Source organism: Oncorhynchus clarkii, chromosome 30 (genome assembly GCF_045791955.1).
Source record: "Oncorhynchus clarkii lewisi isolate Uvic-CL-2024 chromosome 30, UVic_Ocla_1.0, whole genome shotgun sequence".
Classification (NCBI taxonomy): domain Eukaryota; kingdom Metazoa; phylum Chordata; class Actinopteri; order Salmoniformes; family Salmonidae; genus Oncorhynchus; species Oncorhynchus clarkii.
The window spans coordinates 33,907,245-33,922,928 of NC_092176.1; the positions used below are offsets into that span (position 1 = coordinate 33,907,245).

Genomic DNA, 15,684 nt, shown 5'->3' on the forward strand with positions numbered 1-15,684 from the left:
TCCTCCACAACCTGCCGCGTAGCTCCTAAACAACCTGCCGCGTAGCTCCTAAACAACCTGTCGCGTAGCTCCTAAACAACCTGCCGCGTAGCTCCTAAACAACCTGCCGCGTAGCTCCTAAACAACCAGCCGCGTAGCTCCTAAACAACCTGCCGCGTAGCTCCTAAACAACCTGCCGCGTAGCTCCTCCACAACCTGCAGCGTAGCTCCTACACAACCTGCAGCGTAGCTCCTAAACAACCTGCCGCGTAGCTCCTAAACAACCTGCCGCGTAGCTCCTAAACAACCTGCCGCGTAGCTCCTAAACAACCTGCCGCTACCTATTAGGGCTGGTGATCCTCAGGGCCAGACCAGCCAAGCTGGAAGGTGCTGTCAGGAGGCCAGATGTAGAGGAGTGAGGAAGCCGTAATTAAGCCCTATGTACCCAGGGCGGTGTTGGTGTTGGCACTAATCTGAAAACATGACAGGCAGCCTCCGTCCATCAAGAGTCTTCCATTTACAAATAGGAGGCTTTGTCTCTGTCAAGCTGTCGATCTGCTTGAGCAATGTCAACAGGAAGAGACCATTCACTGCCAAAAGGACAGACTGATTAGAATCCTCCTTTTGGCAAGTTGGTTACTATCAAGACGTAGGCCGTGTCCCAAATGACACCCTATTTCCTATATAGTGCACTACTTTTGCTCAGGGCCAATAGGGCACTATATAGGGAACAGGGACACACAGCCTGACTCTACATGGGACTCCGCCTTACTTGTAGCGTATAGAAAATTATATATTGGATCTGTGTCGCACTTCTGCTCTATTGGAAGTCTTTTTAAATTAAACTGTTGTTGTGTCTTTGGCTATGCCAGATTAAGTGATATGACATGCTATTCTATAAAATAATTTCTCCGTAATTAATATTACCCGATTGAGCTAATCATGTAAATGTAATTAACTAGAGTCGGGGCACCACAAAATAATATTTATAGAGCTGTTATCTTCCGAATAAACTCTTAAAGACCTAGTAATATTTTACATCAATAGCAGTCAATATTAATCGTCACTTTAATTCAATCTCATCTGAAAGTTGTAAATTCTTGGTTATCTTCACAAACCCTGGCTAACAAGTTGAATCAGCAATGCAAAATTGGGTTTAATTATTTATTTACTAAAATACCTAACTAATCACACAGAATTACATATACATATAATTCATCGTAACTTGACGTCATAAAGGAAATCGCCCCTAGCGGGCGGAACAGATATGACAGCTTGTTACACAAAAGGAAAGGGGGCTGGGTTTGAGTAAAAGAGCGGGAAGACTGAGTAACAAAGGAAGAAGCTGTGCTATCGTAAATACAGTATCTTATGCATTCTAAATTACCGCCCATTTGGAAAAGGAAAATGCAATAAATATTTACTCTGAGCTACGCTTCAGTAGGTTGGTGGTAGATGGAAGGTCGTGTTGCCAAACCGAGTCCTTTGAAGAATGTCTCTGGTGGTCAATTGGATACATCATTGTATGATAGACGGGATACTCTGTCTCTTCCTTCCTAACCCTCATTTGCAGCTGCTGTTGCTAACGCAACGGCTAGGAGGTATCACTTCTGTAGTGAATAAGTGTTTAAAGTTCATACCATTCGCAACCAAAGCTCACGCTGATGTTGGCTTCGTTCTGTAGTTATTATCTGAACCATTTTGACATCGGACCGTCATCCTCACATCCTCAGAACAAGAGGTTACATTTTCGTCAAGGCTTTATATAGTGGAGCGAGAAGGGTGTGTCTGAAAAGTTTTATAACCCATGACTCTTCACAGGGACGGGCCACTGATTGAGCAGAGCCCTAACCTTATGAAAACCCAATTCTCACATTTTAGAAGCTAAAATTACATTTCATCGCATCACAAATAATTTCATTTTCAAACATTTGAATTGAACAACAATTCCATGTGAATCTGATAATGCTGATGTGTAGACTTTCCACTGTAGAGTTTATGTCATCTTATCATTGATGAGAATGTCTCAGATGACAACCAAACTGACATCATATTCATTAAGAAACACTGCACATGTTCAATTGGTCGGATTACCAGAATATCGTTTATTTCCCCTCACCTTCTGATGTTCCCAGAATCTCTATGTTAACCAAGGGGTTTGCAAATGTAAAAGAGAGGAAAGGGGGGGGGGAGAGGTATTTATGACTGTCATGAACCTACCCCCAGGCCAACGTCATGACACCGTGATAATCTTTTTTTTTTTTCTATACACGCAGTATGTGTGACAACATGCCTCGTTGCGCATCTCTTGTAAGGCTGTCTCAGATAATGAGTTAATGTCATTAAGTATTGTATTTAAAACTGCAGAGACCTTTTTCAGTCTGGGTCCCTTCTAGCTGTGGTTGATGGCACCATATGGGTTTGAATGACACAAGCCAGTGATGCATATATTAGTTATATATTCCCTATTGATAGCAGGACACAATACATTAGAGACAGAGAAAAGGTTGCAGCTGCCACTCGGGATGCTGCTGCTCCGGTTTCAAATGTCCTGCCTGCGGCTATGGAACCATGAACTGTTCACCGAACATGTGTGTCTCTCCCTCTGCCTGGTTCGTCTCTAGGTTTCTTCCTAGGTTACTGCCTTTGCATTGCTTGCTGTTTGTGGTTTTAGGCTGGGTTTCTGTAGCACTTTGTGACATCGGATATAAAGGGCTTTATAAATACATTTGATTGATCTCGCATCTGCAGTACTCTGCAAGTGCCACAGTTAAAGGGTAAATTAAAACAGTCCTCCTGAGGTTCTCACTCTCTGTATTGGTTGTTATTATAATGAACAAAAATATAAACTCAACATGCAACAATGTCAAAGATTTAACTGAGTTACCGTTCATATAAGGAAATCAGTAAATAGAAATAAGTTCATTAGGCCTTAACCTATGGATTTCACATGACTGGGCAGGGGGAGCCAGGCACAGCCAATCAGAATGAGTTTTTCCCCCTCAAAAGGGTTTTGTTACAGACAGAAATACTCCTCAGTTTCATCAGCTGTCTGGGTGGCTGGTCTCAGACGATCCTGCAGGTAAAGAAGCTGGATGTGGAGGTCTAGGGCTGGCATCGTTACACGTGGTCTGTGGTTGTGAGGCTGGTTGGACGTACCACCAAATTCTCTAAAACAACGTTGGAGAAGGCTTATGGTAGAGAAATTAACAATAAATTCTCTGTCAACAGCTCTGGTGGACATTCCTGCAGTCAGCATGTCAAATGCACGCTCTTTCAAAACATCTGTGACATTGCGTTGTGTGACAAAACTGCACATTTTAGTGGCCTTTTATTTTCCCCAGCACAAGGTACACCTGTGTAATGATCACGCTGTTTAATCAGATTCTTGATATGCCACACCTGTCAGTTGGATGGATTATCTTGACAAAGGAGAAATGCTCAGTAACAGGGATGTAAACAAATGTGAGCTGGTCCTGTAAAATTTCCCCCCCTGCTCTTTCCTCCTCCTCCCCTTAATCTGAAACTAATATGCGTCCCAAATGGCACTCTATTCCCTGTATACTGCACTACTTCAGACCAGTGCCGTTTGGGATGCACCCAGGACACAAGGGCAACACAAATATGAGTCATAATGTAGCTCAGTGCTCTAATGTAATTATTCTGTCACATTTTCTCAAAATGTTCTCTGTTTGTCGAGTTGCTGGTTGGGGCTGCAAAAGAGCAATGTCTTGTTTGAACATGTCTCTTGGTTTTGGAACTGGCCTGAAATGGGCTACTGTTGGCCCTATGCGTCTAGCGGCCAACAAATTGCAGAAGAATGGCCTTACTGCAGAGGTCAGTGACTTTCAACGTGGCACTGTCATAGGATGCCACCTTTCCAACAAGTCAGTTCATCAAATTGCTGCCCTGGTCAACTAAGTGCTGTTATGTGAAGTGGAAATGTCAAGAAGCAACAACGGCTCGGCCGCGAAGTGGTAGGCCACACAAGCTCACAGAACGGCACGTAGTGTGTAAAAATCATCTGTCCTCGGTTGCAACACTCACTACCAAGTTCAAAACTGCTTCTTGAAGCAATGTCAGCACAATAACTATTCGTCTGGAGATCATGAAATGGGTTTCCACGGCTGAGCAGCCTAAGATTTTTTTTTGATTTCACCTTTATTTAACCAGGTAGGCCAGTTGAGAACAAGTTCTCATTTACAACTGCAACCTGGCCAAGATAAAGCAAAGCAGTGCGACACAAACAACAGAGTTACACATGGAAAAAACAAACGTACAGTCAATAACACAATAGAAAAGTCTTAATACAGTGTTTGCAAATGAAGTAAGATTAGGGAGGTAAGGCAATAAATAGGTCATAATGGTAAAATAATTACAATTTAGCAGTTAAACACTGGAGTGATAGATGTGCAGAATAGAGGTCGACCGATTATGATTTTTCAACACTGATACCGATTATTGGAGGACCCAAAAAAGCTGATACCGATTAAATCGGACGATATTTTTATATATATATTTGTAATAATGACAATTACAACAATACTGAATGAACAATGAACTTATTTTAACTTAATATAATACATCAATAAAATCAATTTAGTCTCAAATAAATGAAACATGTTCAATTTGGTTTAAATAATGCAAAAACAAAGTGTTGGAGAAGAAAGTAAAAGTGCAATATGTGCCATGTAAAAAAGCTAACGTTGAAGTTCCTTGCTCAGAACATGAGAACATGAAAGCAGGTGGTTCCTTTTAACATGAGTCTTCAATATTCCCAGGTAAGAAGTTTTAGGTTGTAGTTATTATAGGACTATTTCTCTCTATACCATTTGTATTTCATATACCTTTGACTATTGGATGTTCTAATAGGTACTTTAGTATTGCCAGCCTAATCTCCGGAGTTGATAGGCTTGAAGTCATAAACAGCGCAATGCTTGAAGCATTGCTAAGAGCTGCTGGCAAATGCAGTAAAGTGCTGTTTGAATGAATGCTTACGAGCCTGCTGCTGCCTACCACCGCTAAGCCAGACTCCTCTATCAAATCATAGACTTAATTATAATATAACAACACACAGAAATGCGAGCCTTAGGTCATTAATATGGTCAAATCCAGAAACTAATTTCAAAAACAAAATGTTTATTCTTTTAGTGAAATACGGAACCGATCCATATTTTACCTAACGGTGTCATCCATAAGTCTAGATATTGCTGTTACATTGCACAACCTTCAATGTTATGTCATAATAAATATAATAAAAAATATACTTCTGTGTATTGATTTTAAGAAAGCCATTGATGTTTATAGTTAGGTACATTCGTGCAACGATTGTGATTTTTTCGCAAATGCGCTTTTGTTAAATCATCCCCCGTTTGGCAAAGTTGGCTGTCTTTGTTAGGAAGAAATGGTCTTCACACAGTTCACAACGAGCCAGGCGGCCCAAACTGCTGCATATACCTTGACTCTGTTGCACAGAACACAAGAGAAGTGAACAATTTCGCTAGTTAAAAAATAATTAATGTTAGCAGGCAATATTAAGGTAGGTTTAAAAATATATACTTGTGTATTGATTTTAAGAAAGGCGTTGATGTTTATGTTTAGGTACACATTGGTGCAACACCAGTGCTTTTTTCGCGAATGCGCTTGTTAAATCCCCCGTTTGGCGAAGTAGGCTGTGATTCAATGAAAAATTAACAGGCACCGCATCGATTATATGCAACGTAGGACAAGCTAGATAAACTAGCAATATCATCAACCATGTGTAGTTAACTAGTGATTATGTTAAGACTGATTGTTGGTTAATGCTAGCTAGCACCTTACCTTGGCTCCTTGCTGCACTCGCATAGCAGGTAGTCAGCCTGCCACGCAGTCTCCTCGTGGAGTGCAATCTAATCGGCCATTATCGGTGTCCAAAAATGCTGATTACCGATTGCTATGGAAACTTGAAAAATCGGCCCTAATTAAATCGGCCATTCCTATTAATCGGTCAACCTCTAGTGCAGAAGATGAATGTGCAAGTAGAGATACTGGGGTGCAAAGGAGCAAAAAAATAAGGGTGAGGTAGTTGGGTGGGCTATTTACAGATGGCCTATGTACAGGTGCAATGATCGGAAGGAAAGGAGGCCAAAGAGGAGTTGGCTTTGGGGGGTGACATATATATATATATATATATATATATATACACCTGCTGGAGCGCGTGCTACGGGTGGGTGCTGCTATGGTGACCAGTGAGCTGAGATAAGGCGGGGCTTTACATAGCAAAGACTTATAGATGACCTGGAGCCAGTGGGTTTGGCGACGAATATGAAGCGAGGGCCAGCCATACAGGTCGCAGTGGTGGGTATATGGGACTTTTGTGACAAAACGGGTGGGACTGTGATAGACTACATCCAATTTGCTGAGTAGAATGTTGGAGGCTATTTTGTAAATGACGTCGCTGAAGTCAAGAATCGGCAGGATAGTCCGTTTTATGAGGTTAAGGATGCTTTGTTGCGAAATAGGAAGCCGATTCTAGATTTAATTTTGGATATGCTGAATGTGAGTCTGGAAGGAGAGTTTATAGTCTAACCAGACACCTAGGTATTTGTAGTTGTCCACATATTCTAAGTTAGAACCATCCAGACTAGCGATTGGTTGAAGAGCATGCATTTAGTTTTACTTGCATTGAAGAGCAGTTGGAGGCCACGGAAGGAGTGTTGTATGGCATTGAAGCTCGTCTGGAGGTTTGTTAACAGTGTCCAAAGGGCCAGAGGTATACAGAATGGTGTCGTCTGCGTAGAGGTGGATCAGAGAATCGTCAGCAGCAAGAGCAACATCGATATATACAGAGAAAAGAGTTCGTTTCCGTGAAGGGAAATCTTAACGCTACAGCATACAATGACATTGTAGACCATTCCAACTTTGTGGCACCAGTTTGGGGAAGGCCCTTTCCTGTTTCAGCATGACAATGCTCCTGTGTAAAGCGAGGTCCATACAGAAATGGTTTGTTGAGATCGGTGTGGAAGAACTTGACTGGTCTGCACGCAGCGCTGACATAAACCCCATCGAACACCTTTTGGATGAATTAGAACGTCGACTGCGAGCCAGGCCTAGTCACCCAACATCAGTGCCCAACCTCACTAATGCTCGTGGCTTAATGGAAGCAAGTCCCTGCAGCAATGTTCCAACATCTAGTGGAAAGCCTTCCCAGAAGAGTGGGGGGAACAACTCCATATTAATGCCCATGATTGTGGAATGAGATGTCCAAGTGTCCACATACAGTACATAACCAAAAGTATCTGTCTAGTGGCCATGGTCTCAGAATAGGCTACGGTTAGCCCTGCATATATGGTGTCTAGTGGTCATGGTCTCAAGTGTATTACGTAGAATTGTTCCAAGTACTTTGTCAGTGAGCGAGCTATACTGCAGGCTCAGAAGTAACCGCGTGGCCAGGCTCAGAAGTAACCGCGTGGCCAGGCTCAATCGCTACTGCATATGGAGGGAAAGTCGACTGGGGACGTGATTTGGTCTGCAGTATTGAACATTGAAATCAAATCTATTTCTAGGGTAATGACATTGAATATTCCCAGAACAATGTCTAGTAGTGAGTGCGATCTGATCTCACCTGAGACAACCTACAGGCGTGAGTCCATGTGAACCATTGAAAGTCATTGAGCCCCCCCCCCCCCAGAGTGTATTGTATAATAACACAGATAGCCCCAGCTGCCAGCCTGATAGTTATTTTCACACTACATATTCATTTACTGTATCATTGTGCGTCGCCCCACGGACCTCCCGGTCGTGGCCGGCTGCGACAGAGTCTGGACGCGAAACCAGAGTCTCTGGTGGCACATCTAGCACTGCAATGCAGTGCCCTAGACCACTGCGCCACCCGGGAGGCCCTTAAAATGCTTTTTAAGGCATAAATGTAAAAAAGATATGACAAAGAATGTTCCCTCTACAATATACTTTATTTTTCCCATTCTATTCTTAATGCACTTCGTATTATTTCACCTCTGTTCATCCAGATTGGGCATAAAGCAATCCCTAGTCATGATGGGAAAATATGACATAAGATGAATTAGTATTCATAAACAGAGTAGTAGTAGTGTCCTTTATGTTTTTGGAATTAAAAGCACAAATATAATGTTATTTCCATCTGGTTACTAGAATGTTGATTTACCGATCAACATTAAAATGTTAAGTCAAACAGATTCATGCATTAGAGAATACAGCCTAATGAATGATTGATAATACACACTAACATCCCTGATATCAGTAAATCATGAAGACTTAAATATAATTGATTCAAATTATTCCCATTGATCAGGGTTGTGTGACAGCGGCCGGGAATCAGTTAGGCTTCTATTCCAGTGCCTGACTAAATTATTAGACATGGTCCCCTGACTTACCTAGTTAAATACATTTAAATCTTCATTTGAGAATGTGGTTGAAATGATCTTCATAGGATATAAGCGTTTCTGGGAACAGATCTCTGCAATGGACAATATAAGTCTCTCAAAAATAGGAACCTATCATTCAAATGATTTTGGTTATAATCTCTCTTCAGAATAGAAAGGAGGATTCAAGAAGAGCAAAGATGGTTTCAGACATGTCAAGTAGTCTATAAACGTCCTCTTACGTTACTTTGAAAAAATTATCTAATATTAGAAACAGGACATGCATGACATCCTAGATGGTTCAAGCGTAACCATGGTTTGAGAGAGAGTACTGTGATGAGCTGTGAGAGTGAAGTGAGTTATTGAACATACAGTATACCTACAACACCAGAGGTGTTATTCACAACAACAGCTAGGTGAGAGATGGAGCAGAGAGATTGAGACAGAAAGAACAAAAGAGCGAGAAAGAAATATGCTAGAGAGAAAGAGACAGTAAGAGTCAGTCAAACACAGTGAACAAAGCTGGTCCTCCCAGTGCCAGCAGCAAACCACATCAGCAGAAAGCCTAAAACATCTTACTGACATGTCAACAGGATTTCATCTTCAAGCCAGCGCTACTCTGACTACTTGGGGGAACGCAGCTATGCAAGACGCACACAGCACAGAGGACAGGTTTTGGAACCTCTAAATCTAACATTTGGTCATTCTTTTGTGACACGATAAGATCTGAAAGCTGCTGACAGGCAGCAAGCAGGCCAGTTAGTTCACCATGTGTGACGTCAGTCGATTGACATTTTCCATTCACTTCCATTCAACAACAAAACACTGGGCCAGGAAATACATGACATTTTTTTAATTTAAATCAGATCTTACTTCAAATATTTGTTTGTGTAAAAAAAGCCCTTGGACTGCCAGTCTAACAGCAAGTCCATGAACTTCCTTTTGAGGCAAAAGCCAAGACCTCTGCAGACGTGAGAGCCTGTAAGACAACAAGAGGCAGGTGAGATGAAGGAACCAAATTTCGGTCTCGCTCCCAAAACCAACGCCTTCGGGGAAAGAAACAGAACTGCAATGGTCGTGTTGCCCCGGTTACGCTTCACAGCATCTAATAAACCTTGGCAGCTAACCTTTTCATTCATCCATCTCTCCTACCCCCTTTCATCCACCCTCCTCCTCTTGGGGCATCAGCAAAACAACAAATTCAACATCTCCACGGCGACAAAGCAATCGATTTCCCCCAGAAACGTTCTCTTCTCTCAACACTAAAATGTCAATCCCCTTATTCTCAATTATCATTGATAGCCTTTTAATTGTGCTTCTGGTATTCCAAGTGGCATCTCTTCCAAGAAGAGTTGAACAACGCCTATGGTTTCCTTGAACAGTCAGAGGTTGCATCCTATTTCTTACCCAAATGACTGGAGAAACAAACCCACATTATATATCTGAATTTTAACAAATGGGGCCTCCCTCTGGCACAGGGACAAAAAGTCACCCAATGGTCTGAAACGGCTTCACTCTAAAACATGACCGCGTGGCCAAAATGTTTCTCTCTAAAAACAGTCTTTTTTGGACATAGAAGGTGAATAAACAATAAGGTGAGAGTGTGTGCAGGACGGCAGTGCAAGCCCAGCACATGTCTTTTAAGGAGCAGAATACTATACAGCTGTAGTGCTCTCCTCTATGGCACTATAATCAGGTTATAATCTCCATTTTACAGCCTTAACAGAAGCCTGCGCTCTCCTCTCAGTCCTTCTATCCACAGCAGCACAGAGCTCACAGACCCAGGTTAAGTACCAAATGACACCCTATTCCCAATATAGCAAACTACTTCTGACCACCCTTTGAGCTCTGGTCGAAAGTAGTGCACTGTAAAATGGAAGGGGGTGCAAATTAGGACACCCCAGTCTGTCATTGCTACCTGTGCTTAAGAGCTAACAACAGCTTAGTTTCATTTCAGCAAGCCATGACACCTCTCAGATTGTTCTGAAAGGGTTTCTGTAGTTAGAAACAGAAGAATTCCTGCAACAGTATCTTGTTAAAAGACATTAAGCCGAACTGATTACACCTAAATTGGCCATTGGGCATGTAAAATAACCCATGAGCACCAACATGTGAAGTTCATATGAGCATGTCAAATTGGGTGTCAAATGAAAGCTACATGTTTTGGCATATATACATACACACACACACAAATATACATATAGTTTACCCATTTTCCATCCTAAAAATGTAGAATTGGCAAAGGCTTCTGGTCAGATAGAAAAGGTATTAGTCGTAAAAGGTATTAGAAATACATCAAAACACAATAATATTGAAGACCCCTGCCAGCTAATATGACTACATTTTTCTGCCTTCTGTAAGTTTAAGAAACATTACCTTATGCCTTGAAATTCTGTTACCAAAAAAAACATATCTTTAAGATATTTTCTCATTTCTCTCATGAGGACGGAGGATAATGAAAGTTCACAGAGCTAACAAGTAAAGATAGACCTATGAATTAATGTTTTTACTGATATCAATTTTGTTTATTAATTATTATGTGATTAAAACTCGACATTACAAAAAATTATAAATAAAATAGGTAACGGAATTTCTGCAATTGTATTGGCTACAATGGGGTAAGTCATAGTAGTCAAACAGTTGGATTCACAAGTTTGGTCAGCACAGTAGAGTCAGTAGATGTCAATGACTGGTTCAGATTTGGTCTTGCCCGGACCAATCAAATTTAGTCTTGCAGAGCTCATTAAAATAATAGCAGGTGTAAATCCACTTCACTTACTGCATTTCAATAACCAAAATAGTGTTTTAAAGTCAATGTATCATGTCATAGCTGACACCCCATTCTTTCTGCAGATGTCGTTGAATCTTATTTCAGAGCAGATATTTTTGAGAACGTGGACACAAAGAAAACTGAGGAAGATTTTACCAAAATAATTTTACTAAATTCTGCATCTGCACAGTTCTTCCAGTAAATGTTTTTGTAAAATGATCAGTGTAAATTGTTAAAAGCTGTCCTTGTGCATAGAGTTGTATGATTTAAAAACTTTGAAATCTATGTTTTTTGTTTGGGATACATTTTACACTGACATGGGTCATTTCAATTTAGAAGGATTCATATAATATTCAATACATATAGTAATCAACATCTGATTTGAACCAAACATCCATTATGTTTGACAAGTAGTATGAAGCTGCAGCTTGGAGTATTGTTTATTCGTATTATGTAATGTATTCTCAGAGAATTTGATAGTTTTTTTCCCCCTTCAGAGAAATTAGCCATTAACGCTCCATGCTCTACCAACTGAGCCACACGGGAAACTCTGACCATTGACTTGAATAGGGATTCCCATTCTAGTGAATCTATTTCTGTGGTTTCTCTGACAGAGGGAATGTGTTACAGGACAGCCTAGAACAGGGTTCTCGAACCCTATTCCTGGAGAGCTACCCTCCTGTGGGTTTTCGCTCCAACCCAAGTTGTAACTAACCTGATTCAGCTTATCAACCCATTTTTAAATCAGGTGTGCTAGATTAGGGATGGAGCAAAATAAACAGGGCACAGTTTCCTAAAGCATCTTAAGGCTAAACTCATCATTAGAACCTTCGTAGGAGCATCGTTAAATCTCCAAGCTGTTTCCCAAAACCATCATTAGTAAAGTTGCACTTTCAAACACTTGTTATTTACCGACTGCCTCAGACCAGTCGTATAACAACAAAGTGCATCATTAGATGCATTTTTGCCCTTTATACACAGAAGATCTCTGCTGGTTTTTCTGACAGGGGGAATGTGTCACAGGACTGCATAAATACCATCACTGGAATGGACATAGTACCTCTGACCAATGACTTGAATAGGGGTAGTCTCTCTGACAGGGGGAGTGTGTCACAGAACAGCTTGCCTACTGATAGCCAGTTTCCATTTCACCACTAAGATAAGATACCTCACGGGTGACAATACATGACCTCACTATAGTCAAGTGTGTGTGTGTCCGTCCAAGGGTCTACATATGGATGATATGATACATGGTATCATTGTAATGCATTTTGCAGTCGTGTAGTCCAGGATGGTAACCTAATAAAGGTTCCCGGCCTTCTGGTAATCATGCAATGTAGTCACTGGTCAGTAACGGCCGTTTCTTATGGTTCTGGTAATTACTGTTCAAGTGTGAGTATCCACAGACATGCCATACGTCACATCTTATCACCCCCTCCCCCAAGGTAATATGTCAGTGTTTGAGATACACCATTTCAGATACACAGAATGTATTGAAACATGACCCAAATATCTCGTGTAGTCTGTGCTATGCACTATGAATTGAGCTATCCCCCCCAAAAAACTGAAGGGGGATTTAAAAACAAGCCTCACAGAAACCACAGGTGCTCTGAAGTTACGTGCTTAAACACAGAACATTCACAATGGGAATACACACCAATTGAAATATCACTTTTAAATTCTAAAATAGCCTATGGTCAGAAAACAGTCTTATTTTCATGAGTTGGTGTAGGCCTATCATATGTTACTATATGTTAGGGAACGTGGTAACATCTGCAAATATGTTTTAATTGACAGCATATGACATCATCCACATCAACTTTAATAAATGTCTGCAAAACATGCACGACTTCATATTAAAAGTGTTGTTCTTACCTGGCATACAAGCGCTCATAGAAACGAAGATTGCAATGACAGCAACCTGGGTTAGAATCGTAGCGGCGGGCCTGTGATCGACCCCTCTTCTCGGCGATAGCATGCTGCAAAGCGCTCCTACAACTGATGGAACAGAGTTGGGAGTCGGGGGTCGGTCATACCCCCATCCCTTTACTACAGAAGGAAAATCAGGAAATGTGTTCAGCTTCTGTATATATGTAGTCCGAGTGCGGAGTAGCGCTCAGTTGTAGTTATCAGATTCGGTAATAGAGCGATGGTGAACGATGCCGTCTCCTCAGTGTTTTGCGCAGGATCCCATTGAGTTGAGCGCTATATTGGGTGAAGCTTGAAGAAACGACGGTGAGGGCTGTTATTGCTGAGCTGTCGGTCTTTGGTGAGAGCGGTACGTAGACGATGTCGTCACGACGCTCTCCTAATCCATTGTGCCGTACGCATAGCCGCAATTACAGGCAGAGGGGAAGAGGCGAAGGGAGAGATTTTATTCAGCCCACGAAAATAATACCACGAAGTGAGGAATCTTTGTATGGAGGTCTGTGAGTGTCGAATTTGGCAACAAAACATGTAATTGCTCATTTGCTACGTGAGGTTTATTTGATCGAATACAAGTGTCGTAATGGTTAGTTTGTTACAAATGCACTGATATAAGTGGATGCACGTGGCATTTTGGCAATTTTTTCAAATATTTTTTTATATATTTTTTTTATCCGTTATTTTACCAGGTAAACTGACTGAGAACACGTTCTCATTTGCAGCAACGACCTGGGGATTAGTTACAGGGGAGAGGAGGGGGATGAATGAGCCAATTGTAAACTGGGGATTATTAGGTGACCGTGATGGTTTGAGGGGCAGATTGGGAATTTAGCCAGGACACCGGGGTTAACACCCCTACTCTTACGATAAGTGCCATGGGATCTTTAATGACCTCAGAGAGTCAGGACACCCGTTTAACGTCCCATCCGAAAGACGGCACACTACACAGGGAAGTGCCTTGTGGCATTGGGATATTTTTTTAGACCAGAGGGAAGAGTGCCTCCTACTGGCCCTCCAACACCACTTCCAGCAGCATCTAGTCTCCCATCCAGGAACTGACCAGGACCAACCCTGCTTAGCTTCAGAAGCAAGCCAGCAGTGGTATGCAGGGTGGTATGCTGCATAAAAGACTTTATCAGAGTTGTGCCTCTTTTCATAGAGCTAGAGGACTCATCATGGATATTGCCCATTTTAGTATGGACGTTGCCAATGAGGGCTTCCACTATTTTAAAGTAGTCAACTGGGTAGGGATTCCTATGAGTTGGGCGCAATCAGCCAATGAAGACAAATAAAACTGACTACATTAAAATGGAGATAGCCTCAATGGTGCTGCACATGTGATCACAGACACTATGTCACAGATACAAAGATGAGTCCTCTATCTCTATGGAGTATCTGCCCTCTCCTTGGCTACGATGGCCCCATCTGATCTCGCCTCCTACCGCCTGCTTCCATCTTTGAGGACATGTATTTCCATTGTTAGAGCTGTCACGTGGCTATCTAGTCAATGTAATAGACAGTACAGAAGAGGAAAATACAAAAAGGTGCATTTCATAAGACACTAGACTAGTGCTTCTAGTGCAGGGATCATGAACTACATTTAGCCCCGGGACACATTTTAATTGAGCGGATGGTCAGGGGGCCTGAACATAATTACAAATAGTTTGTGAACTGCAAATTCACTGCAAGAAGCAGACACTAAAACAATAATTTCAAACCTCAGAAGAGGAAGTCGAAGACTATCCTCCTTAGTGAATTTCATTAATCTAGTGAAACATTTATAATTTTTTGATAAAACTATACCAAATAATAGATTAAAACACTGTTTTGCAATGAAGGTCTACAATAGCCTCAACAGAACTCTGTAGAGTAGCGTCATGTGGTAGCCGGAGGACAGAATAGTTTCCGTCCTCTGGGTTCATTGACTTCAATACAAAACCTAGGAGGCTCATGGTTCTCACCCCATTCTATAGACTTACACATAAATAATAACTTCCGGAGGATGTCCTCCAACCTGTCAGAGCTCTTGCAGCATAAACGTACATGTTATCCACCCAATCAAAGAATCATTGAATGAATCTAGTACTGAAAGCATACGCTACAGCTAGCTAGGACTGCAGTGGATAAAATGTAGGGAAAGACAGTTTTGAACAAATTAATTTCTTTAAAAATGAAGCGGGAGAGCACAATACTTAATTGTATTTTTATCACTTTTCAAACACCCGGCTCAAAACAGAGTGATACTATGTTAGCTAGCTGGCTGTGGCTATCCAACACTGGAACTCTTCCAAGTCAAGGCTTTCATTTATTGCCACCAACTGAAACTGTACTGCATGATTGTAGCGGGTTTACGAATGCGTTAGTTCTAGCTGATTAAGGACCTTATTACTGATGTTTCTTTCTGCTTGCATTTTGTGTTTATATTTTGATGTTTTTTCTGTAATTCATGTATTTCAGGGCTCATCTGTAAAAGAGGCCTTCATCTCAGTATTACTCCCTGATAAAAAAAAGATCAAATAAATAAAAATGGTAGACATGTTGAGTATGACATTAATAAGGTCGTTAGCTAATATGGTGACAATGCAGGCTATGGGTAGCGGTTATATGGTTTGGCTTGGAAAGGTTTTTTAC

At 41.4% G+C, this 15,684-nt stretch overlaps 1 protein-coding gene across 1 annotated transcript in view; it reads right to left on the reverse strand.

Moving 5' to 3' along the window:
• LOC139389782 (neural proliferation differentiation and control protein 1-like) overlaps positions 1-13,361 on the reverse strand; it is a 42,244-nt gene extending 28,883 nt beyond the window's left edge. The window contains exon 1 of the mRNA XM_071136729.1: positions 13,003-13,361. Within this exon, the coding sequence (XP_070992830.1) occupies positions 13,003-13,105 (103 nt within the window). The 5' untranslated portion in view covers positions 13,106-13,361. The remainder of the gene's footprint in view (positions 1-13,002) is intronic.
• Positions 13,362-15,684: the final 2,323 nt, after the last annotated feature.